The 25,777-nt window shown below is 48.3% G+C and overlaps 1 protein-coding gene across 1 annotated transcript in view; it reads left to right on the forward strand.

Annotated features, from left to right (window-relative positions):
* The window catches only part of vps54 (VPS54 subunit of GARP complex), a 161,738-nt gene that overhangs the window by 75,786 nt on the left and 60,175 nt on the right, over positions 1-25,777 (forward strand). Inside the window, 2 exon segments of the mRNA XM_072507135.1 lie at positions 18,246-18,375; positions 24,993-25,174. Of these exon segments, the coding sequence (XP_072363236.1) occupies positions 18,246-18,375; positions 24,993-25,174 (312 nt within the window).

The following is a 25,777-nucleotide window of genomic DNA, read 5'->3' on the forward strand; positions in this document are numbered from 1 at the left end:
TCGGCCACTGCAGGCGCCGACAGGTCTGGCCCGGCATTCAATTGCTAATATGTTGCAATTGTTCCCGGGGATAGCCGATTAAACTGCAGATGTCTGGGTTGATGTGCTGCTAATAGTCTTGAGTATCGATCTGGGCCGACTTCCCCAGAGCCGAATACGCTATTCTGTCTGCAGCTGTCCGTTTGTGTCCTGTTGGCTGCTTTTCACATCAGCCTTTTCGGTTAGCCATTTTAAATCGGGTTTTGGCCAAATTAATAGGGGATCAGCCATTTTAGGTGGCTACAGTATCCCTCAGAATCTTAAAATATTTTAATCATGTTGCCTCTTACGTTTCTAAACTCAAGTGGAAACAAACTTAACCTCTCCAACCTTTCCTAATAAGACAACCTGCCCATTCCAGGTATTAGTCTAGTAAACCTTCTCTGAGCGGCTTCCAATGTATTTATATTCTTCCTTAAATTAGGTGGTCAATAATGTACACAGTATTCCAGATGTAGTCTCACCAATGCTTTGTATAACTGAAGCATAACCTCCCTACTTTTGTATTAGGTTCCCCTCGTTATAAATGAAAACATTCTATTAGCTTTCCTAATTGCTTGTTGTACCTGTACACCAGCCTTTTGTGATTCATGCACTAGGTCACCCAGATCCCTCTGCCACTCTTGAGTTCTGCAATTTCTCACCGTTCAGATAATAAGCTTTTTTATTCTTCTTGCCAAAATGGGCAATTCCACATTTGGCAGAGTTTTTCCCACTCAACTTAATCAATCTATATCCCTTTGCGTCCTCTTCACAATTTACTTTCCTACCTATCTTTGTACCATCAGCAAATTTAGCAGCCATAGCTTCAGCCCCTTTATCCAATTCATTTATATAAATTGTTGAAAGTTAATGCCTCAACCATGATCCCTGTGGCACACCACTCATTACATCCTGCTAACCAGAGAAATACCCATTTATATCAACTCTATGCCTACATGTGACTTCAGACCCACAGCGATTATGTTGTCTCTTAATTGCCCTCTGAAATGGCCGAGTAAGTAAAATCACTAGAAAAACAATATGGAATTAAACCGGTCGGACCACCCGACATTGCAGACCCAGTAGAGGAGGAGCACAGTGGTATACAGTCAGAAGAGAGTTACCTTAGGAGTCCTCAACATTGCCTCCGGACCCACAAGAATAATAGAATCCTTACAGTGCAGAAGGAGGCTATTCGGCCCATCGACTATGCACCGACCCTCCAAAAGAGCACCCTAACCCTAGGCCCACTCCGTCATCCCATCCCGGTCCCCACCCAGTCTTTAGGACACTTAAGGGGCAAATTAGCATGGTTAATCCACCTAAACTGCACACCTTTGGACTGTGGGAGGAAACCGGAGCACCCAGTGGAAACCCACACAGACATGGGGAAAAATGTGCAAACTCCACACAGACAGCCATAGAATCCTAGAATTTACATTGCAGAAGGAGGTCATTCTGCCCATCGAATCTGCTCTGGCCCTTGGAAAGAGCACCCTACTTAAGCCACCCAAGGCCAGAATCGAACCCAGGTCCCTAGTGCTGTGAGGCAACCGTGCTAACCACTGTGTCACCATGCCGCCCAAATGTCCCTATGAAGTCGTGTAGCATCACGTCAAACATGGGCATGGAAACATCCTGCTGATAAAAAGGAAAAAACTGCTGGGCTGGGTTTGTGGCATCTGGTGAAGCAAAAACATAATTGATCTCGTCCTCACCAACCTGCCTGCTGCAGATGCATATGTCCATGACCTTATCGGTAGGAGTGACCACCGCACAATCCTTGTGGAAATGAAGTCACATTGAGGCTACTCTTCATTGTGTTGTGTGGCACTAACACCATGCTAAATGAGATAGATTTTGACCAGATTCAACAACTCCAGACTGAGCATTCATGAGCTGCTGTGGGCTGGGCTAACAGCAGCAACAGTATTGAATACCACAAATCAACCTCATGCCCAGCATATCCCCCAGTCTACCATTACCCCCAAGCCAGAGGATCAACCCTGGGTCAATGAAAAGTGCAGATGGGCATGCTAGGAGCAGCTCTAGGCATATGTAAAAATTACATATTACCCTGCTGAAACTGCAACACAGGATTACCTGTGTGCCAAACAGCATCAGCAGCAAGTGATGGAGCTAACCTATCTCACAACCCACAGATCTAAGCTCTGCCACATCCAGTCGTGAATAGTGATGGATAATCAAACAACTCGCTGGAGGAGGCTCCACAAATATCCTCAATAATGGGGGAGCCCAGCACATTAATGCAAAAGATAAGGCTGAAGCATTTACAACAATCTTCTGCCTGAAATGCTGAGTGGATGATCCATCTTGTGCACCAGAATTTGCTGCACCCCTAGCCAAACTATTTCAGTGCAACTACAACACTGCGATCTACCCGGTAACGTGGAAAATTGGCCAGGTAACTGTACACACAAATGCAGGACAAATCAAAGCCGACAAATTACTGCCCCATCAGTTTACTCTTGATCATCAGTAAAGTGATGGAAGGGGTCATCAACAGTGCTGTTAAACAGCTTTTGTTTGGCAATAACCTGCGCACACATGCTCCGTTTGGGTTTCACCAGGCCACTCAACTTCTGACCTCATTACAACCTTGGTCCAAGCATGAAAAGAGCTGAATTCCAGAGGTGAGTTGAGAGTGACTGTCCCTTGATAGCAAGGTAGCATTTGATTGAACATGGCATCAAGGCGCCTTTGCAAAACTGGAGTCAATGGGAAACTGGGGAAATCTCTGCCGGTAGCAATCATACCTGGCACAAAAGAAGATGGTTTTGATTGTTGGTGGTCAATCATCTCAGTTCCTAGATATTACTGCGAGAGTTCCTCGGGGTAGTGTCCTCGGTCCATCCACCTTCAGCTGTTTAGCCAATGACCTCCCTTCCATTGTTAGGTCTGAATTGGGGATGTTCGCTGAAAGCTGCACAATGTTCAGCACCATTCATGACTCCTTAGATACTGAAGTAGTCCATGTCCAAATGCAGCAAGACCTGGACAATATCCAGGTTTGGGCTGCCAAGTTGCATTTGCGCCACTCAAGTGTCAGGCAATGACCATCTCCAGCAAGAGAGAATTTTTATTTAAAAAAAATATATATATTTTATTCAAATTTTTTCGGCCAAACAAAACAATACAAAGGTTTTCCTTTTTAACAACAATAAAACAAGCCAAGGTGCTTAAAGATTTTATGGAGCAGATGGGAGGTGTGGACCCGTGGAGATTCACTAGACCTAGGAGTAAGGAGTTCTCGTTTTTCTCATATGTCCATAAAGTCTATTCGCGCATAGACTTTTTCGTGCTGGGTAGGGCATTGATCCCGAAGGTGAGGGGAACGGAGTATACAGCTATAGCCATTTCGGATCACGCCCCACACTGGGTGGACTTGGAGATAGGGGAGGAAACAGGAGGGCGCCCACCCTGGAGAATGGACATGGGACTAATGGCGGATGAGGGGGTGTGTCTAAGGGTGAGGGGATGTATTGAAAAGTACTTGGAACTCAATGACAATGGGGAGGTCCAGGTGGGAGTGGTCTGGGAGGCGTTGAAGGCGGTGGTTAGGGGGGAGCTGATATCAATAAGGGCACATAAAGGGAAGCAGGAGAGTAAGGAACGGGAGCGGTTGCTGCAAGAACTTTTGAGGGTGGACAGACAATATGCGGAAGCACCGGAGGAGGGATTGTACAGGGAAAGGCAAAGGCTGCATGTAGAATTTGACTTGCTGACTACAGGCACTGCAGAGGCACAATGGAGGAAGGCACAGGGTGTACAGTATGAATATGGGGAGAAGGCGAGCAGGTTGCTGGCACACCAATTGAGGAAAAGGGGAGCAGCGAGGGAAATAGGGGGAGTGAGGGACGAGGAAGGAGAGATGGAGCGGGGAGCGGAGAGAGTGAATGAAGTGTTCAAGACATTTTATAAAAAATTATATGAAGCTCAACCCCCGGATGGGAGGGAGAGAATGATGGACTTTTTGGAGCGGCTGGAAATTCCCAAGGTGAAAGAGCAGGAAAGGGTGGGACTGGGAGCACAGATCGAGGTAGAAGAAGTGGTGAAAGGAATTAGGAGCATGCAGACGGGAAAGGCCCCGGGACCGGACGGATTCCCAGTCGAATTTTATAGAAAATATTTGGACTTGCTCGCCCCGGTACTGACGAGGACCTTTAATGAGGCAAAGGAAAGGGGACAACTGCCCCCGACTATGTCGGAAGCAACGATATCGCTTCTCTTAAAGAAGGAAAAGGACCCGCTACAATGCGGGTCCTACAGACCAATTTCCCTCCTAAATGTGGATGCCAAGGTCCTGGCCAAGGTAATGGCAATGAGAATAGAGGAATGTGTCCCGGGGGTGGTTCACGAGGACCAAACTGGGTTTGTGAAGGGGAGACAGCTGAACACTAATATACGGAGGCTGTTAGGGGTAATGATGATGGCCCCACCAGAGGGTGAAACAGAGATAGTAGTGGCGATGGATGCCGAGAAAGCATTTGATAGAGTGGAATGGGATTATTTGTGGGAGGTGTTGAGGAGATTTGGTTTTGGAGAGGGGTATGTTAGATGGGTGCAGCTATTGTATAGGGCCCCAGTGGCGAGTGTGGTCACGAATGGACGGGGATCGGCATATTTTCGGCTCCATAGAGGGACAAGGCAGGGATGCCCTCTGTCCCCATTACTGTTTGCACTGGCGATTGAGCCCCTGGCGATAGCGCTGAGGGGTTCCAAGAAGTGGAGGGGAGTACTTAGGGGAGGAGAAGAACACCGGGTATCTTTGTATGCGGACGATTTGCTACTATATGTGGCGGATCCGGCGGAGGGGATGCCAGAAATAATGCGGATACTTGGGGCGTTTGGGGATTTTTCAGGGTATAAATTGAACATGGGGAAGAGTGAGCTGTTTGTGGTGCATCCTGGGGAGCAGAGTAGAGAAATAGAGGACCTACCGTTGGGGAAGGTAACAAGAGACTTTCGTTACCTGGGGATCCAGATAGCTAAGAATTGGGGCACGCTGCACAGGTTAAATTTAACGCGGTTGGTGGAACAGATGGAGGAAGATTACAAGAGATGGGATATGGTAGCCCTGTCAATGGCAGGGAGGGTGCAGGCGGTTAAGATGGTGGTCCTCCCGAGATTCCTCTTTGTGTTTCAGTGCCTCCCGGTGGTGATCACGAAGGGTTTTTTTAAAAGGATTGAAAAGAGCATCATGGGTTTTGTTTGGGCCGGGAAGACCCCGAGAGTGAGGAAGGGATTCTTACAGCGTAGCAGGGATAGGGGGGGGCTGGCACTACCGAGCCTAAGTGAGTACTACTGGGCCGCTAATATTTCAATGGTGAGTAAGTGGATGGGAGAGGAGGAGGGAGCGGAGTGGAAGAGATTAGAGAGGGCGTCCTGTAGGGGGACTAGCCTGCAGGCTATGGTGACAGCCCCATTGCCGTTCTCACCGAGGAATTACACCACAAGCCCGGTGGTGGTAGCTACACTGAAGATTTGGGGACAGTGGAGACGGCATAGGGGAAAGACTGGAGCTTTGGGGGGGTCCCCGATAAGAAACAACCATAGGTTTGCCCCGGGGGGAATGGATGGGGGATATGGAATGTGGCAAAGAGCAGGAATAACGCAACTGAAAGATCTATTTGTGAATGGGAAGTTCGCGAGTCTGGGAGCGCTGACGGAGAAATATGGGTTGCCCCAAGGGAATGCATTCAGGTATATGCAACTGAGGGCTTTTGCGAGGCAACAGGTGAGGGATTTTCCGCAGCTCCCGACACAAGAGGTGCAGGACAGAGTGATCTCAAAGACATGGGTGGGGGATGGTAAGGTGTCAGATATATATCGGGAAATGAGGGACGAAGGGGAGACTATGGTAGATGAACTAAAAGGGAAATGGGAAGAAGAGCTGGGGGAGGAGATCGAGGAGGGGCTGTGGGCGGATGCCCTAAGTAGGGTAAACTCGTCGTCCTCGTGTGCCAGGCTAAGCCTGATTCAGTTTAAGGTATTACACAGGGCGCATATGACTGGAGCGCGGCTCAGTAAATTTTTTGGGGTGGAGGATAGGTGTGCGAGGTGCTCGAGAAGCCCAGCGAATCATACCCATATGTTTTGGTCATGCCCGGCACTACGGGGGTTTTGGATGGGGGTGACAAAGGTGCTTTCAAAAGTAGTGGGGGTCCGGGTCGAACCAAGCTGGGGGTTGGCTATATTTGGGGTTGCACAAGAGCCGGGAGTGCAGGAGGCGAGAGAGGCCGATGTTTTGGCCTTTGCGTCCCTAGTAGCCCGGCGCAGGATATTGCTAATGTGGAAGGAAGCCAAGCCCCCGGGGGTGGAGACCTGGATAAATGACATGGCGGGGTTTATAAAGCTAGAGCGGATTAAGTTTGTCCTAAGGGGGTCGGCTCAAGGGTTCACCAGGCGGTGGCAACCGTTCGTCGAATACCTTGCGGATAGATAGATGGAAGGGGAAAAAGAAGGCAGCAGCAGCGGCCCAGGATTTTTTGGGGGGGGGAGGGGGGGGGTGGGCGGGGGGGGGTGTAACCTGTGACAAGGCAGTTGCCAATTAGGGCTAGTTTTCATTCTTGTTATTTAATATTTATTCATTTTTTGTTTTTTGTTTATAAAAAAATAGGTCATTGTTATTTGTGCTGTTATAATATTGTGTAAAGGATGCACAATGTACTGTGTTGGTTGACCAAAAATTTTCAATAAAATATTTATTAAAAAAAAACAACAATAAAACAATATAAATAACAGTGACCGTTTTAACAAGTAAATAAATAATATATAAACTAAATGGCAACTGCCATAACAAAAATACTAACTCTCCAGAAATAAAATCAAACAATCCAATATACATAACCAAGTACAAATATCTATACAAAAACACCCCTGAGGACCCCCCCCCCCCCCCCCCCCCCCCCCCCCCCCCTCCCCCCTGGGTTGCTGCTGTTACCTTCCCATTTCCTTTATCGTTCTGCGAGGTAGTCAACGAACGGTTGCCACCGCCTGGTGAACCCTTGAGCCGAACCCCTTGATGCGAACTTTATCCGTTCTAGTTTTATAAACCCTGCCATGTCATTTATTCAGGTCTCCACGCCCGGGGGTTTGGCTTCCTTCCCCATAAGCAATATCCTTCGCCGGGCTACTAGGGACGCAAAGGCCAAGACATCAGCCTCTTTCGCCTCCTGCACTCCCGGCTCTTCTGCAACCCCGAATATAGCCAACCCCCAGCCTGGCCTGGCTCGACCCGGACCCCCACCACCTTCGAAAGCACCTTTGCCACCCCCACCCAGAACCCCTGCAGTGCCGGGCATGACCAAAACATGTGGGTGTGGTTTGCTGGGCTCCTCGAGCATCTCCCACACCTATCCTCTACCCCGAAAAATTTACTGAGCCTTGCTCCGGTCATATGCGCCCTGTGCAAAACCTTGAATTGTATCAGGCTTAGCCTGGCGCACGAGGACGACGAGTTTACCCTACGTAGGGCATCAGCCCACAGCCCCTCCTCAATCTCTTCCCCCAGCTCTTCTTCCCATTTCCCCTTCAGCTCATCCACCATAATCTCCCCCTCGTCCCTCATTTCCCTGTATATATCCGACACCCTACCATCCCCCACCCATGTCCCTGAGATCACTCTATCTTGAATCTCCTGCGTCGGGAGCTGCGGGAATTCCCTCACCTGTTGCCTCGCAAAAGCCGTCAGTTGCATGTACCGAAGTGCATTCCCTTGGGGCAACCCATATTTTTCCGTCAGCGCTCCCAGACTCGCAAACGTCCCGTCTACGAACAGATCTCTCAGTTGCACAACCCCAGCTCTCTGCCATGCTCCAAATCCCCCATCTATTCTCCCCGGGACAAACCTAAGATTATTTCTTATCGGGGACCGCACCGAGGCTCCCGTCCTTCCCCTATGTCGTCTCCACTGCCCCCAAATTTTTAGCGTTGCCACCACCACTGGACTTGTGGTGTATTTCTTCGGGGAGAACGGCAACGGCGCCGTCGCCAGTGCTTGTAGGCTGGTTCCTATGCAGGACGCCATCTCCAATCTCTTCCACGCCGCTCCCTCCCCTTCTCCCATCCACTTACATACCATTGAGATATTGGCGGCCCAGTAGTATTCACTTAGGCTCGGTAGTGCCAGTCCCCCCCTATCCCTGCTACGCTGCAAGAACCCCCTCCTCACTCTCGGGGTCTTCCCGGCCCACACAAAACTCATGACACTTTTCTCAATTTTCTTGAAAAAAGCCTTTGTGACCATCACCGGGAGGCACTGAAACACAAAAAGGAATCTCGGGAGGACTACCATTTTGACCGCCTGCACTCTACCCACCAGTGACAGGGGCACCATGACCCATCTCTTAAAATCCTCCTCCATCTGTTCCACCAATCTTGTTAAATTAAGCCCATGTAAGGTTCCCCAACTCCTGGCTATCTGAATCCCTAAGTACCGGAAATCTCTTGTTACCTTCCTCAGCGGTAAATCATCTATTCCCCTGCTCTGCTCCCCCGGAGGCACCACAAACAACTCACTCTTCCCCATATTCAATTTGTACCCCGAAAACTCCCCAAACTCCCTATGTCTGCATTATCTCAGGCATCCCCTCCACTGGGTCCGCAACATACAGCAATAAATCATCTGCATACAATGATACCCGGTGTTCTTCTCCTCCCCTGAGTACTCCCCTCCACTTCCTGGAGCCCCTCAGTGCTATGGCCAGGGGCTCAATCGCCAATGCAAACAGTAACGGAGACGGGGGACACCCCTGCCTCGTCCCTCTATGAAGACGGAAGTAGTCAGACCTCTGCCTGTTCGTGACACCACACGCCACCGGCGCCCTATACAGCAGCTGTACCTATCCAATAAACCCTTCTCCAAAACCAAATCTCCTCAGCACCTCCCACAGATAGTCCCACTCCACTCTGTCGAATGCTTTCTCGGCGTCCATCGCCACCACTATCTCCGCCTCCCCCTCTGGTGAGGGCATCATCATTACCCCTAGCAACCTCCGTATGTTCGTGTTCAGCTGTCTCCCCTTAACGAACCCAGTTTGATCCTCGTGGACCACCCCCGGGACACAGTCCTCTATCCTCGTCGCCATCACCTTGGCCAGGAGCTTAGCATCTACGTTTAAAAGGGAAATGGGCCTGTAGGACCCACACTGCAGCGGGTCTTTTTCCTTCTTCAAAAGGAGCGATATCGTCGCCTCCGACATAGTCGGGGGCAACTGCCCCCTTTCCCTGGCCTCATTAAAGGTTCTCGTCAAAAGCTGGGCCAGGACTTCCTGGTGCGGCGATGACCAGCTGAGTCGCACGTTTCGGCAGCTCCCGGTGAAACGGACTTTTGGGCTCTTGATAGGAGCCCCAACGGCAATTTTGACGGCTAAAAACACTGTGCGGTAAACCAGAAGGGAATCCCCCCTGGATACGGATGAAAAAAGGAGGAGCAATTGGCCGGATTGCAGTGGATCCTTTAGAACAGCGGCAAGGAAGGCAAGCAAAAACCAAGATGGCGTCGGAAGGTGGCAGTTTAACATGGGGCCCTGAACAACAAGAGTTCTTGAAATGCTGTGTGGAAGAGCTCAAAAAGGAAATGAAGAAAGAGCTGTTGGCCCCGATACTACAGGCGATCGAAGGGCTAAAGGAGGAACAAAAGACCCAGGAGCGGGAGCTTCGGGTCGTGAAGGCAAAGGCAGCCGAGAATGAGGACGACATACAGGGCCTGGTGGTGAAGACGGAGACGCATGAGGCACATCAGAAACGATGTGTGGAAAGGTTGGAGGCACTGGCGAACAACGCAAGGAGGAACAACCTGAGGATTCTTGGTCTTCCTGAAGGTGCGGAGGGAGCGGACGTCGGGGCATATGTGAGCACGATGCTGCACTCGTTAATGGGAGCGGAGGCCCCGGCGGGTCCGTTGGAGGTGGAGGGAGCATACCGAGTGATGGCGCGAGGACCGAGAGCAGGAGAAATTCCCAGAGCCATAGTGGTGAGATTCCTCCGTTTTAAGGATAGAGAAATGGTCCTTAGATGGGCAAAGAAAACTCGGAGCAGTAAATGGGAGAACGCGGTGATCCGCGTTTATCAAGACTGGAGTGCAGAGGTGGCGAGAAGGAGGGCGAGCTTTAATCGGGCCAAGGCGGTGCTTCATAAAAAGAAGATAAAATTTGGAATGCTGCAACCGGCAAGACTGTGGGTCACATATCGAGGGAGGCACCACTACTTTGAGACGGCGGATGAAGCGTGGACTTTTATTGTGGAAGAAAAACTGGAATGAGCGGGTTATTAAAAAGAACGTTTGAACAAAGTGGTGGGGCGAATGTGGGGGGCGAAGAGGGGGGTTAAAAAGGGGGGAAAGAGGAGATTTATGTACTAATCCTGCGATGTGGTAACTTTTCTCTCTTCCACAGGTGGTGATGGGGGAGGAGGGGAGGTGGAGGAGATGGGGCGTTGGCCATTGGGGGCGGGGCCAAGGGAGAAGCGCGGGCTTGGTTCCCGTGCTATGATCATGGCGGGAATAGAGAAGCAGGAAAGAGGGGGCGTCGCACGGTGCGAGCCGAGGTCACGGGGGGGAAGCTGAGGTCGGCCAGAGTTTGCTGACTTCTGGGAGCAACATGGGGGGAGTAATTACGCTAGCGGGGGATCTAGCGGGGGGGAGGGGGGAATTACTGGGTTGCTGCTGCTGGGGAGAGGGGGGAAATGGTATGGGAGGGGATGGGCGGGGGGGCACCGCCTGGGGGAGATACAGCTGCGTGGGAACCGGGTGAGGAGCTGGAAAAAGGGGATGGCTAATCGACAAGGGGGGGGGGGTAGGAAGCCCCCCAACCCGGCTGATCACGTGGAACGTGAGAGGGCTGAACGGGCCGATAAAGAGGGCACGGGTACTCGCACACCTTAAGAAACTTAAGGCAGATGTGGTTATGTTACAGGAAACGCACCTGAAACTGATAGACCAGGTTAGGCTACGCAAAGGATGGGTGGGGCAGGTGTTCCATTCGGGGCTAGATGCGAAAAACGGGGGTGGCTATATTAGTGGGGAAGCGGGTAATGTTCGAGGCAAAGACTATAGTGGCGGATAACGGGGGCAGATACGTGATGGTGAGTGGCAAACTACAGGGGGAGACGGTGGTTTTGGTAAACTTATATGCCCCGAACTGGGATGATGCCAATTTTATGAGGCGGATGCTAGGACGCATTCCGGACCTAGAGCTGGGAAAGCTGATAATGGGGGGAGATTTTAATACGGTGTTGGAACCAGGGCTGGATAGGTCGAAGTCCAGGACTGGAAGGAGGCCGGCAGCAGCCAAGGTACTTAAAGATTTTATGGAGCAGATGGGAGGTGTAGACCCGTGGAGATTTAGCAGACCTAGGAGTATGGAGCTCTCGTTTTTCTCCTATGTCCATAAAGTCTACTTGCGAATTGACTTTTTTGTGCTGGGAAGGGCATTGATCCCGAAGGTGAGGGGAACGGAGTATACGGCTATAGCCATTTCGGATCACGCTCCACTCTGGGTAGACTTGGAGATAGGGGAGGAAACAGGAGGGCGCCCACCCTGGAGAATGGACATGGGACTAATGGCAGATGAGGGTGTGTGTCTAAGGGTGAGGGGGTGCATTGAAAAGTACTTGGAACTCAATGATAATGGGGAGGTCCAGGTGGGAGTGGTCTGGGAGGCGTTGAAGGCGGTGGTTAGAGGGGAGCTGATATCAATAAGGGCACATAAAGGGAAGCAGGAGAGTAAGGAACGGGAGCGGTTGCTGCAAGAACTTTTGAGGGTGGACAGACAATATGCGGAAGCACCGGAGGAGGGGCTGTACAGGGAAAGGCAAAGGCTACATGTAGAATTTGACTTGCTGACTACGGGCACTGCAGAGGCACAATGGAGGAAGGCACAGGGTGTACAGTACGAATATGGGGAGAAGGCGAGCAGGTTGCTGGCACACCAATTGAGGAAAAGCGGAGCAGCGAGGGAAATAGGGGGAGTGAGGGACGAGGAAGGAGAGATGGAGCGGGGAGCGGAGAGAGTGAATGGAGTGTTCAAGACATTTTATAAAAAATTATATGAAGCGCAACCCCCGGATGGGAGGGAGAGAATGATGGGCTTTTTGGATCGGCTGGAATTTCCCACGGTGGAAGAGCAGGAAAGGGTGGGACTGGGAGCACAGATCGAGGTAGAAGAAGTGGTGAAAGGAATTAGGAGCATGCAGGCGGGAAAGGCCCCGGGACCGGATGGATTCCCAGTCGAATTCTATAGAAAATATGTGGACTTGCTCGCCCCGGTATTGACGAGGACCTTTAATGAGGCAAAGGAAAGGGGACAACTGCCCCCGACTATGTCTGAAGCAACGATATCGCTTCTCTTAAAGAAGGAAAAGGACCCGCTACAATGCGGGTCCTATAGACCTATTTCCCTCCTAAATGTAGATGCCAAGATCCTGGCCAAGGTAATGGCAATGAGAATAGAGGAATGTGTCACGGGGTGGTCCATGAGGACCAAACTGGGTTTGTGAAGGGGAGACAGCTGAACACGAATATACGGAGGCTGTTAGGGGTAATGATGATGGCCCCACCAGAGGGGGAAACGGAGATAGTAGTGGCGATGGATGCCGAGAAAGCCTTTGATAGAGTGGAGTGGGATTATTTGTGGGAGGTGTTGAGGAGATTTGGTTTTGGAGAGGGGTATGTTAGATGGCTGCAGCTGTTGTATAGGGCCCCGATGGCGAGCGTGGTCACGAATGGACGGGGATCTGCATATTTTCGGCTCCATAGAGGGACAAGGCAGGGATGCCCTCTGTCCCCATTATTGTTTGCACTGGCGATTGAGCCCCTGGCGATAGCGTTGAGGGGTTCCAAGAAGTGGAGGGGAGTACTTAGAGGAGGAGAAGAACACCGGGTATCTTTGTATGCGGACGATTTGCTACTATACGTGGCAGACCCGGCGGAGGGGATGCCAGAAATAATGCAGATACTTGGGGAGTTTGGGGATTTTTCAGGGTATAAATTGAACAATGGGAAAAGTGAGTTGTTTGTGGTGCATCCAGGGGAGCAGAGTAGAGAAATAGAGGACCTACCGTTGAGGAAGGTAACAAGGGACTTTCGTTACCAGGGGATCCAGATAGCCAAGAATTGGGGCACATTGCATAGGTTAAATTTAACGCGGTTGGTGGAACAAATGGAGGAGGATTTCAAGAGATGGGATATGGTATCCCTGTCACTGGCAGGGAGGGTGCAGGCGGTTAAGATGGTGGTCCTCCCGAGATTCCTCTTTGTGTTTCAGTGCCTCCCGGTGGTGATCACGAAGGCTTTTTTAAAAAGGATTGAAAAGAGCATCATGGGTTTTGTGTGGGCCGGGAAGACCCCGAGAGTGAGGAAGGGATTCTTACAGCGTAGCAGGGATGGGGGGGGGCTGGCACTACCGAGCCTATGTGAGTATTATTGGGCCGCTAATATTTCAATGGTGAGTAAGTGGATGGGAGAGGAGGAGGGAGCGGCGTGGAAGAGATTAGAGAGGGCGTCCTGTAGGGGGACTAGCCTACAGGCTATGGTGACAGCCCCATTGCCGTTCTCACTGAGGAACTACACCACAAGCCCGGTGGTGGTGGCTACACTGAAGATTTGGGGACAGTGGAGACGGCATAGGGGAAAGACTGGAGCCTTGTAGGGGTCCCCGATAAGAAACAACCATAGGTTTGCCCCGGGTGGAATGGATGGGGGATATGGAATGTGGCAAAGAGCAGGAATAACGCAACTGAAAGATCTGTTTGTGGATGGGAAGTTCGCAAGTCTGGGAGCGCTGACCGAGAAATATGGGTTGCCCCAAGGGAATGCATTCAGGTATATGCAACTGAGGGCTTTTGCGAAGCAACAGGTGAGGGAATTCCCGCAGCTCCCGACACAAGAGGTGCAGGACAGAGTGATCTCAAAGACATGGATGGGGGATGGTAAGGTGTCAGATATACATAGGGAAATGAGGGACGAAGGGGAGACTATGGTAGATGAGCTGAAGGGGAAATGGGAAGAAGAGCTGGGGGAGGAGATCGAGGAGGGGCTGTGGGCAGATGCCCTAAGCAGGGTAAACTCGTCGTCCTCGTGTGCCAGGCTAAGCCTGATTCAGTTTAAGGTATTACACAGGGCGCATATGACTGGAGCACGGCTCAGTAAATTTTTTGGGGTGGAGGATAGGTGTGCGAGGTGCTCGAGATGCCCAGCGAATCATACCCATATGTTTTGGTCATGCCCGGCACTACAGGGGTTTTGGATGGGGGTGACAAAGGTGCTTTCAAAAGTAGTGGGGGTCCGGGTCGAACCAAGCTGGGGGTTGGCTATATTTGGGGTTGCACAAGAGCCGGGAGTGCAGGAGGCGAGAGAGGCCGATGTTTTGGCCTTTGCGTCCCTAGTAGCCCGGCGCAGGATATTGTTAATGTGGAAAGAAGCCAAGCCCCCGGGGGTGGAGACCTGGATAAATGACATGGCAGGGTTTATAAAGCTAGAGCGGATTAAGTTCGTTCTAAGGGGGTCGGCTCAAGGGTTCACCAGGCGGTGGCAACCGTTCGTCGAATACCTCGCAGAAAGATAGATGGAATGGAAAAAAGAAGGCAGCAGCAGCAGCCCAGGATCGGGGGGGGGGGAGGAGGAACCAGAAGGACTCTCAGGGTTGTTGATATATACTGTATAATATGTATAGGTCGTTGCTACAGATAATTATATATTGGACTGTTAAATTATATTTTTGGAGAGTGTTACTTGTGATAAGGCAGTTGCCAATTAGGGTTAGTTTACATTTTTGTTATTTATTATTTATTCATTTTTTTGGTTTTTTTTTTTGTTTATAAAATAGGTCATTGTTATTTGTGTTGTTATAACATTGTGTAAAGGATGCACAATGTACTGTGTTGGTTGACCAAAAATTTTCAATAAAATATTTGTAGAAGCAAAAAAAAAAGGCGGGGCCAGTAGGTCCATATATTTCCTATAAAATTCCACCGGGAATCCGTCCGGTCCCGGGGCCTTCCCCGCCTGCATGCTCCCAATCCCTTTTACCACCTCCTCCATCTCAATCTGTGCTCCCAGTCCCGCCCTCTCCTGCTCCTCCACTTTCGGGAATTCCAGCTGATCCAGGAAACACATCATTCCCTCCTTCCCTTCCGGGGGCTGAGCCTTATATAACCTCTCATAGAATGCCTTGAACACCCCGTTCACTCTCTCCGCTCCCCGTTCCATCTCTCCCTCCTCATCTCTCACCCCACCTATCTCCCTCGCTGCTCCCCTCTTCCTCAATTGGTGGGCCAGTAGCCGACTCGCCCTCTCTCCATACTCATACTGTACACCCTGTGCCCTCCTCCACTGTGCCTCTGCCTTACCCGTGGTCAGCAGGTCAAATTCCACATGTAACCTTTGTCTTTCCCTGTACAGTCCCTCCTCCGGTGCCTCTGCATATTGCCTGTCCACCCTCAAGTTCTTTCAACAATCGCTCCCTTTCTTTACCCTCTTGCTTCCCTTTATGTGCCCTTATGGATATCAGTTCCCCTCTGACCACCGCCTTCAACACCTCCCAGACCACTCCCACCTGAACCTTTCCATTGTCATTAAGCTCCAAGTACCTTTCGATACACCCCCTCACCCTTAAACATACCCCCTCATCTGCCAATAAGCCCATATCCATTCTCCAGAGTGGGTGCTGTTCTTTTTCCTCTCCTACCTCCAGGTCTACCCAATGTAGAGCGTGGTCCGAAATGGCTATGGCCGTATACTCCGTCCCTGTCACCTTTGGAGTCAGTGCCCTTCCCAAGACAAAAAAGTCTATCCGTGAGTATACCTTGTGAACATGGGAGAAAAATGAGAACTCCTTACTCATAGGCCTACTAAATCTCCAGGGGTCTACCCCTCCCATCTGCTCCATGAAGTCCTTGAGCACCCTGGCCGCTGCCGGCCTCCTCCCGGTCCTGGACCTCGACCGGTCCAGCCCTGGATCAAGCACTGTATTGAAGTCTCCCCCCATTACCAATTTTCCCGCCTCCAGGTCCGGGATACGTCCCAACATACGCCTCATAAAATTTGCATCATCCCAGTTCGGGGTGTATACGTTCACCAGAACCACCGCCTCCCCTTGCAACTGCCACTCACCATCACATATCTACCCCTACTATCCGCCACTATGGTCTTTGCCTCAAACAGTACCCGTTTCTCCACTAGGATAGCCACCCCCCTATTCTTCGCATCTAAACCCGAATGAAACACCTGCCCCCACCCCCCCCCATTGTCGACTAGCCATCCCCTTTTTTAACCCAGCTCCTCACCCGGTTCCCACGTACCCGTATATCCCCCCGACGGTGCCCTCCCGCCTCGACCACCCCATCCCATAACAGCTCCCCCTTCTCCTTAGCAGCAGCAACCCAGTTAACCCCCCCCTCCGCTAGATCTCCCTCTAGCGTAGTTGCACCCCCCATGTTGCTCCCAGAAGTCAGCGAACTCTGGCTGACCTCGGCTTCCCCCCTTGTCCTCGGCCCCCACTGGGCGAGGCCCCCTCCTTCCTGCGTCCCTGTTCCCGCCACAATTACCATAGCGCGGGAACAAAGCCCGCGTTTCCCACTCGGCCCCGCCCCTAATGGCCGGCGCCCACAGTTCCTCACACTCTTCACCCCCCCCCCCCCCCCCCCACCCAACATGGGGAAGAGAGAAAAGTTACAGGATCACAGAATTAACAAATTGAAAAATCACCCCCCCCCCCCCCCCCCCTCCCCTTCCCCTTCCTCGCCCCACATAATCACCCCACCACTTTGTCCCAGAAGCTCTTTCTCTCGCCAGACTATTCCAGCTTCTCGTCCACAATGAATGTCCACGCCTCTTCTGCCGTCTCAAAGTAGTGGTGCTTCCCTTGGTGTGTGACCCACAATCTCGCCGGTTGCAACATTCCAAACTGAACCTTCTTTTTGTGAAGCACCGCCTTAGCCCGATTGAAACTTGCCCTCCTTCTCGCCACCTCCGCACTCCAATCCTGGTATACGCGGATCACCACGTTCTCCCACCTACAGCTCCGAGTTTTCTTCGCCCACCTGAGGACCGCCTCTCTGTCATTGTAGCGGAGAAACCTCACCACTATAGCTCGAGGTATTGCTCCAGCCTTTGGTCTTCGCGCCAGAACTCGATAGGCTCCCTCCACCTCCAAAGGGCCCGTCGGGGCCTCCGATCCCATTAGCGAGTGAAGCATCGTGCTCACATATGTCCCGACGTCCGCCCCTTCTGCGCCTTCGGGAAGACCCAGGACTCTTAAATTCTTCCTCCTCGAATTATTCTCCAGTGCTTCCAACCTCTCCACACACCTTTTGTGCTGTGCCTCGTGCGTTTCTGCCTTCACCACCAGGCCCTGTATTTCATCTTCGTTTTCAGCAGTCTTTGCCTTTGCGACCCGAAGCTCCAGCTCTTGGGTCCTCTGCTCCTCCTTTAGCCCTTCAATCGCCTGTAATATCGTGGCCAACAGCTCCTCCTTCAACTCCTTCTTCAGCTCTTCCACACAGCGCCACAGGACCTCTTGTTGCTCCGGGCCCCATAACAACCGGCCACCTTCCTACGCCATCTTGCTTTGAGCTTCCCTTCCTTGCCGCTGCTCCAGAGGATCCTCCGTAATCCGGCCGCTATCCTCTCCCTTTTCCATGCGTGTCCGGGGGGGATTCCCTTCTGGTTTACCGCAGTGTTTTTGGCCGTTTAAATTGCCGTTGGGGCTCCTATTAAGAGCCCAAAAGTCCGTTCCAACGGGAGCTGCCGAAACGTGCGACTTAGCTGGTCATCGCCGCACCCGGAAGTCAGCAAGAGAGAATTTAACCATCACCCGATGACATAGTGGCATTGCCGTCACTGAATATGCACTGTCAACATCCTGGTTGTTAGCAATGAATGATTGTGTTTTTAAATGGGGGCCTGCATGGGTAAATATTGAGATGTAAATGCTTTTGATGTACTCCAAATGGATTGGTTTCCTGATCAAAAAGTAATTGTGTACCTGTGGGGCCAGTTGTGGAATACTAATAAAGTGGGCAATTCCACATCTCCAGTCCCTCGTCTCAAAGTTGGAAGAAGATGTGTGGTGGTGGCAAGTTACTTCCAAGAGCAGAAGTATTTGGGAAATGAGAAGCAATCTTCCCACAACAAAACTTGCTGCTTTGTTTCTTCTTCTGAAACCGCGAATTGAAGAATTTACCAAATTCCTGTTTATTTTTAGGGCCAGTGATGATGTGAGACTGACAGAATTAGAACTTGGCAGAGTTGCAAATAACCTTCAAGAACTTCTCTACAGTGCTTCCGACATCTGCCATGACCGATGTGTTAAGTTCCTTATGGCTAGAGCTAAGGTAAACTAAATTGTTGCTCAGTTTCAATATCTCATGGTTGTGTTTTAATGTACAATTTGACAGTCTGTGTTGTCTTCTGCTTGTCATTTGATTGCTGAAGGGTTTATTTACTTTGCAAATTGTGTAAAATGCCATTTCTAACTGGATAAATCTTCATTGGCTGAGCATCAAGCCACTGGTCAGTTTTCCTGCTCTTACATGTTTTAAGCCTTTATTTTCTCCTTTCTAACTAATTGTTTTCTAGTGTTGTTCACTAATCAAATGATGTAAAATCATTCTGCTCTATTCCATCATATTCAGTCAAAATAATTCTGCACAATTGCATAATAGCCATAAAAAGATTTCTAGTTGCTACGGTGTTCACTCTGCAGACTTGAGCTGTGGGGAGGCTAGTGAGAGTTGTCTTAAAGTTAATTCTGAGGTGAGTGAATTGTCATGAAGCTGCAAAAACTAAAATGATTAGATAAGTAACCTCTCCGAAACCTGTATATCCAATGTAAATGTCTCTGCCTCCACAAGCTCTGCGTTCTCTTAAAGGAGCCTATAAACCACTCCACGCTTGTTTTTGTCTGGGCTCACTTCCTCGTCCCATCGTACTCTCACTCTCGATTGTAGATTATGTTGATTTCCAGTAGCCAACCCTGCTAGCTACATGCCCTACACTGCAAAACTCAAACTGATGCCTGTGCTAATCCCGGAACTTCGCTGTGCTGACTTCCTTCCAGATCACTCTGCCCTATAACTCATCCGGCCAGGTTTTGCTTAACTAAAAGTTTATAAATTTCAGAACTCTTTATATAGGATTTTCCTTCAAACTTGAGTAATAATGCTGTTATATGAATAATTAATTTCAAATCTTTGTGGTGTCAGATAAATGTAAATGCAAGAAATGCAACTAATGTGACCATTTGGGATATATTAACAAATAAAGATAGGTTTTCACAGATCAAGGCTGTTGAAAAGTGCATTGCGCCTGTGGCAAACTCTGAAGTTATGCTAAACCTTTATAAAGCATTGATTTGGCCTCAATTGGAAATATAAGCCCAATTGTGGGCACCACACTTTAGGATGGATGTCAAAGCCTTGGAGAGAGGAGGCAGAGAAGATTTACCAGAAAAGTCTTTGGTTCTGCGGAGAGGTTGGAAAAGCTAGGATTGTTCTCCTTGAAGTGATTGGGAGATTTAATAGAGATGTTAAAAATGGAGGTTTCAATAGAGTAAATGAAGAGAAACTGTTTCCATTGATAAGAGGCCCAGTAATCCGAGGACACAGATTTAAGGTAATTGGCAAAAGAGCTGGAGAGGACATTTTTTGACACTGATCTGTTGTGATCTGCAATGTGCACCTTAAAAGTCAACAAATTCCATGATAACTTTGAAAAGGGAATTGGATAAATACCTGAAGGGAAAAATATTGCAGGGCTGTACGGAAAGAGAAGAGGGAAGTTTCAAAGAGTCAGCACCAGCACATGAGGCTGAATGGTGACCTGTGCTGCCTGGGTCTGTACATTGTACTGTTCTGGCATTACTCCTCCTTTACTCAGCTGTGTCTGTGGTTTGCTCTCTTGATAAAAGTTACTGTTGTTTGGGGAGATGACCGTTTTGAAAGTTACTTTGGAAAAATTGTTCATGCTTCAACTTCTCCTGGATGTGTTTCTTGTTGCACAAAGCCAAATTCTGATTATATTCCCCAGTCGTAAAAATTATTTCCCCAGTGGGTACATCATGCAGACCAGAGGTGTGGGGTGGGGAGTGAATGTGACTTGCAAACCGTAAGTCTTGCACGCCCTGTGATTGTTGTTCTGCTGTAAGTCATAAGGTTCTGGCAGTAGCACAAATGTGTGTGGGGAAATGTGGCAGCACTATCTTCCTGTATCTAGTGAATTAGCTGATGGGTCTCCAAAGCTACATGAATTCCAGTTGTCGAGCTCTGATGGAAAAACATTGCTGGAGGCATTTCTAATGCTGAAAATGCTAATATATTGGGAAGTTTAACTTTGCAACTTCATCAGTATTCTATGGTGAACCCATTTATTCCCTGTTCTGATCTCTCTCAAATGTTATTGTCCCAAGAACATTAAATATTTAAGAACTACTAGAATCTGCCTTTGTAATTATCTTGTTAAAGTTATCCTTGAGATTTATAATTGTTGCACAAACTAATTTGCAAAATTGTAAGTTATTACAAATGTTCAAAAACTCACAATATATATGTTGGTGTCTTGTACCAAATCTTCAAAAAGGAGATTGAAAAATGCATTTAAATACTGTTGCAAGGACTGCAATCTGAATATTCTAAATGGATTCTAAAAATGGTGCATCATTCCTTAAATTTCTAACTTTGACCCTTTCGTTTGTTGGTCAAGATCATTTCTTTCAAAGTGAATCTGTCACTTGGAATGCTATATGTGGGCTTTCTTGCAGAGGTCCATTTTCAAACTGACTCATTCAATTCTGGTTATGCTTATTGAGTATCTTTTTGTAGGGTGGAATCAAGGGGGTGGAAGGGGGGAATTAAGTAGGGAAGATGACGGATGGTGGAGGGGATTGGAGGCGCAAGCGTTAAGATTGGTAACGTGGAACGTCTAGGGACTGAATGAGCCGGTTAAAAGGTCACTGGTGTTTACGCATCTCAGGAGCTTGAAAGCGGGGGTCGTCTTTCTGCAGGAGACACACCTCCGTACAAAGGATCAGGTTAGGTTAAGGAAGGGGTGGGTCAGGCAGGTTTTTCACTCTAATCCATATTGTAGCGCAAGACAGTGAACTCTTCAGAAACAGAGTGCTAAATGTCTGGGCTGGTAGATACTGGAAGTAAGCGGCAGGAATATCACAGAAAACTTCTTTTTCAATCACTCTGATCTGGAGCACTGCTGTCCAAAGCCCTTGAGGAAGTCTGATCAAACATCACTTGCTGCACCCATTGGAACAGCAAGAATAGGCTATTCAGCCCCTCAAGCCTGTCTCGCCATTCAATGAGATCATGGCTCACCTGTGGCCTAACTACATATACCTGACGTTAGCCCACACCCCTTACAACAATCTATCTATCTCCGATTTAAAATTAGCAACTGATCTGGGGCAGCACGGTGGCGCAGTGGTTAGCACTGCTGTCTAACGGCACCGAGGACCTGGGGTTTGATCCCGGCCCCGAGTCACGGTCCATGTGGCGTTTGAACATTATCCCCGTGTTTGCATGGGTCTCACCCCCACAACCAGGAGGTGGATTGGCCACGCTAAAGTGCCCCTTAATTGGAAAAAAAGAATTGGGCACTCTAAATTAAAAATTAACAACTGATCTAGTTTCAGCTGCTGTTTGTGCAAGAGAATTCCAAACCTCTACCACTCTTTCAGTGAGGAAGTGCTTTCCTGACCCCTCTCCTGAATGGTTTCGCCCAAACCTTTAGACTATGCCCCCTAGTTTTAGAATCTCCAACCATTGGAAATAGTTTATCTTTATCTACCTTGTCTTTCCTTGTTAATATTGTGAATACTTCGATCAGATCACCTTAACCTTCCAAATTCTAGCAAAAACAGATCTAATTTGAGTAATCTCTCGTAACTAAACCCATGTAGGGCGGCATGGTGGCACAGTGGTTAGCACTACTGCCTCACGGTGCCAAGGACCCAGGTTCGATCCTGGCCCTGGGTCACTGTCCGTGTAGAGTTTGCACAATTTCCCCGTGTCTGCGTGGGTCTCACCCCCACAACCTAAAAAGATGTGCAGGGTAGATGGATTGACGATACTAAATTGCCCCTTGGAAAAAAATAATTGTATACGCTAAATTTTTTTTTTTTTTATAAACCTTGTCCAGGTATCATTTGTGTAAACCTATGTTGCAATAGGATAGATGCGGGCAGGTTGTTTCCACTGGCGGGTGAAAGCAGAACTAGGGGGCATAGCCTCAAAATAAGGGGATGTAGATTTAGGACTGAGTTTAGGAGGAACTTCTTCACCCAAAGGGTTGTGAATCTATGGAATTCCTTGCCCAGTGAAGCAGTAGAGTCTCCTTCATTAAATGTTTTTAAGATAAAGATAGATAGTTTTTTGAAGAATAAAGGGATTAAGGGTTATGGTGTTCGGGCTGGAAAGTGGAGCTGAGTCCACAAAAGATCAGCCATGATCTCATTGAATGGCGGAGCAGGCTCGAGGGGCCAGATGGCCTACTCCTGCTCCTAGTTCTTATGTTCACTCCCTCCAAGGCCAAAATATCCCTTCCTAAGGTGTGGTGCCCAGAACTGCTTACAATACTCCAAGTGGGGTCAAACTAGAGTTTTGTATAGCTGCAGCATATCTTCTGTATCCTTTATCTTCCAATCCTCAATATAACAGCTAGCACTCCATTAACCTCTTTGATTATTTTTTGCACTTGTTCCTGGCGTTTTAAGGACCTATGTACCTGAACCCCGTCTCTTTGGGCGTCCACTTAACCTAACCTCTTTCTGTTGAGAAAGTACTCTGCTTTTTCTTAATTTTGGTCCAAAATGGATAACCTCACACCTGCTGTTCACTCCCATTGATGACCATGTATTTGCACATGTTTGATTAGAATTTTTAACAACGTGGTGTAGGCACGTGAACTCTGCAAACAATTCCCATCGACCTAATCGACACATAAGCAGGTGTGAATTTGTGCAAAACATGGGGTCGTTAACTTCTCAAACTAGTGATGCAGATGTAACCTCACTATATATGATTGTGGAGATGTATTCTATTGTTGCCTACTTTGTTATGGTTTGTTTACAAATAATGTTAATGTCATCAATATGTAGAGAATATAGGTTGGGGCCTTTTTAAATTGTTGAACTTATCAAGAGTATGCTGTATACAACTACGATTGGTATAATTATGCTGAAATAATCGCCCTTCCGAAAATTAAACTCAGATTGTTCTTCCTCTCATTTCCTTCCTCCTTAATTGACTTACTGGAACGACTCTCATTTCCTTGAACTGTGTAAGTGCCGCTAATCTTAATTACATGATCTTTATGTATTGTTAAGAAACTATAAATGCAAAAATAACATCTCTAAGGATTTCTATTTAATTTGCTATCAAAATGCTGACTAAAGTGGCCTGGAGGAGAGTGAATTTTTGCCAATTTCACCACCCAAAGTGATCGGAATCCGTTTTGTCTTCTCTACATGGCAAGACCATGTTCCATCACTTCAGTTATATGCTATTGTAATGGAACGTTTGAATTTAGTGCTTCCCATTTGAAAAAATCACCAACTCCTGTACAGTGTCAATAACACTGGATGATGGTGTGATAATTCACAGACTAATTCAGCTTATTGCTTTTACTGGCAAATGATTGTTTCCGTTCTGTAATTTTTGAACTCTTTGTAATGCACAGGTAGCTGTCGAGAACCTTTGGTATATTGTAAAATATAAAAACCCAATGTGATACAATCAGTGGTATTTCTGTTCTCTAGTTTGTCACCTTAAATCCAGCACTGCACAGGAGTGAAGGGAGCGAAATGACACACTAAGCAGGAAGGTTATAGTTGGGTGGGGGGGGGGAAAGAAAACCAATATTGGTAATATTTGATGTACTGTCCTGAGAAGTGAACCAGTTCAAGATTAGCTGGCTGAGCATGGAATGAATTTGGCATTGTTTAACTTGTGCTGTACTGTAGGGCTACAATTGGTAGGAACATGGCTGAAAACTTCCAAACTCATTTCATGTAGGAAACTTTTTTTTAAATTTAGAGTACCCAATTCATTTCTTTTTCCAATTAAGGGGCAATTTAGCGTGGCCAATCCAACTACCCTGCACAACTTTTGGATTGTGGGGGTGAAACCCACGCAAACACGGGGAGAATGTGCAAAATCCACACGGACAGTGACCCAGAGCTGGGATTGAACCTGGGACCTCGGTGCCGTGATGCTGCTGTGTTAACCCACTGCACCACCGTGCTGCCCTTTCATGTGGGAAACTTGACTCTTGTCAGGGAGAAAGGGGGGGGGGGGGGGGTTCCATTCCTCAAGTCTTAACCTCTGCCATTCTCCCATAAATTTGCATTTACCGGGATCCTCCCTGCCCCTTCCCCCTCCTTAACTGATTATTGTTCATCACCGTACATTTTTAAAAAATGGATTATCTACTTTCCATCCACCAACCTTTTGTTTTCAGATTTCAAACTCTCAATACTCACCTTCCGTTCTCCCTGTGCCTTGTTTGAATAACTACATTTTCATATTTCTGGGCCCTTTAGTGTAGTAGTAACAATCTTGTTTGTTTCAATTTCTCCAGGTCACCTGCATGTATAACCAACAGGTAATGTATCATCGGGACCATCTTCAGTCCTCCTCCTTCAGCATCAGTCATAATGTTCTTGCTGATTTTTTTCAGCCTTGTTAGTGCCTTAGCACTTTGCCTCAGTTTCTTTGTTTGTTTAAGAAAACTGGGATGGATTCAAATGCAGCGGTTGAGCATGCTAGTCCACTGTCCTGCACAGGTTAGACTAAAAAGCCAACACTCAGAACCAGGTTGGTTGAATGGAAACTCATTCAAGAGGGAAATAGTTAAATATTCACTTTAGTTATGTGGTATTGTGTCTGCGCTTTGTTGTTTTCCCAGTTTTTAAACATCGTTTCTTCTTACTGTTTCCTTTTTTAAGGATGGCTTCCTCGAAAAGCTGAACTCCTCTGAGTTTGTGGCGCTGTCACGAACAGTGGAAACCTTTGTCCAGGAAACCGAGAAGATTTGCAGCAGACGAAGTATGTCCCTTCGTGGAGCCCTGCAAAGTCAGGCCAATAAGTTTGTCAACCGATTCCATGACGAGCGGAAGACAAAACTCGGGTAAACCCATCATCAGGAATGGAAATTGATTTGTCGCTGTTTGCTATAGAGATTAAACTGGTTCTCTGACCAGAGAGAAGTTAGGATAGCCCCAACTTTTGTGTTTCTCTGTTGTAAAGAAAGGGTGAACAGGCAGATTTGTGGTAATTAGGTTGGATGGAACAGGCAGCATGTCAAGAGGGAAGACAGCAAAGCCTCAAAGCACGATGGCCATCAAAAAGCAAGATAGCTTCAGACATTGGGGATCAGGCTACTTTATGCGGAATAACCTCACATCAAATTAAAGAACTATATTTTGTGGAAATTTGCACATGAATTATTAGCAAAACTCATTTAGACATGATAATGTGATAAATCCAAAATCCTAAGCTGTGTTTGATTGAGTTTTTGAATTATTACCAATATAAATAATTCTATGTATGTATCCACTAATATATCTCTTGTGGTGTTTCACACAGGCTCAGAACAGTGGCCAGGAGCCAACCGGTCACAGTTTTAAGACAGGGTGAGGTGTCTGTGTCAAACAGCAGGAGGCCAAGTGGAGATGGGACATGGGTAATGGCGAGGAGTACAGATGGTTGGCCAGTGAAGAAGAGTAACATG

This window comes from Scyliorhinus torazame, chromosome 1 (genome assembly GCF_047496885.1).
Source record: "Scyliorhinus torazame isolate Kashiwa2021f chromosome 1, sScyTor2.1, whole genome shotgun sequence".
Lineage (NCBI taxonomy): Eukaryota > Metazoa > Chordata > Chondrichthyes > Carcharhiniformes > Scyliorhinidae > Scyliorhinus > Scyliorhinus torazame.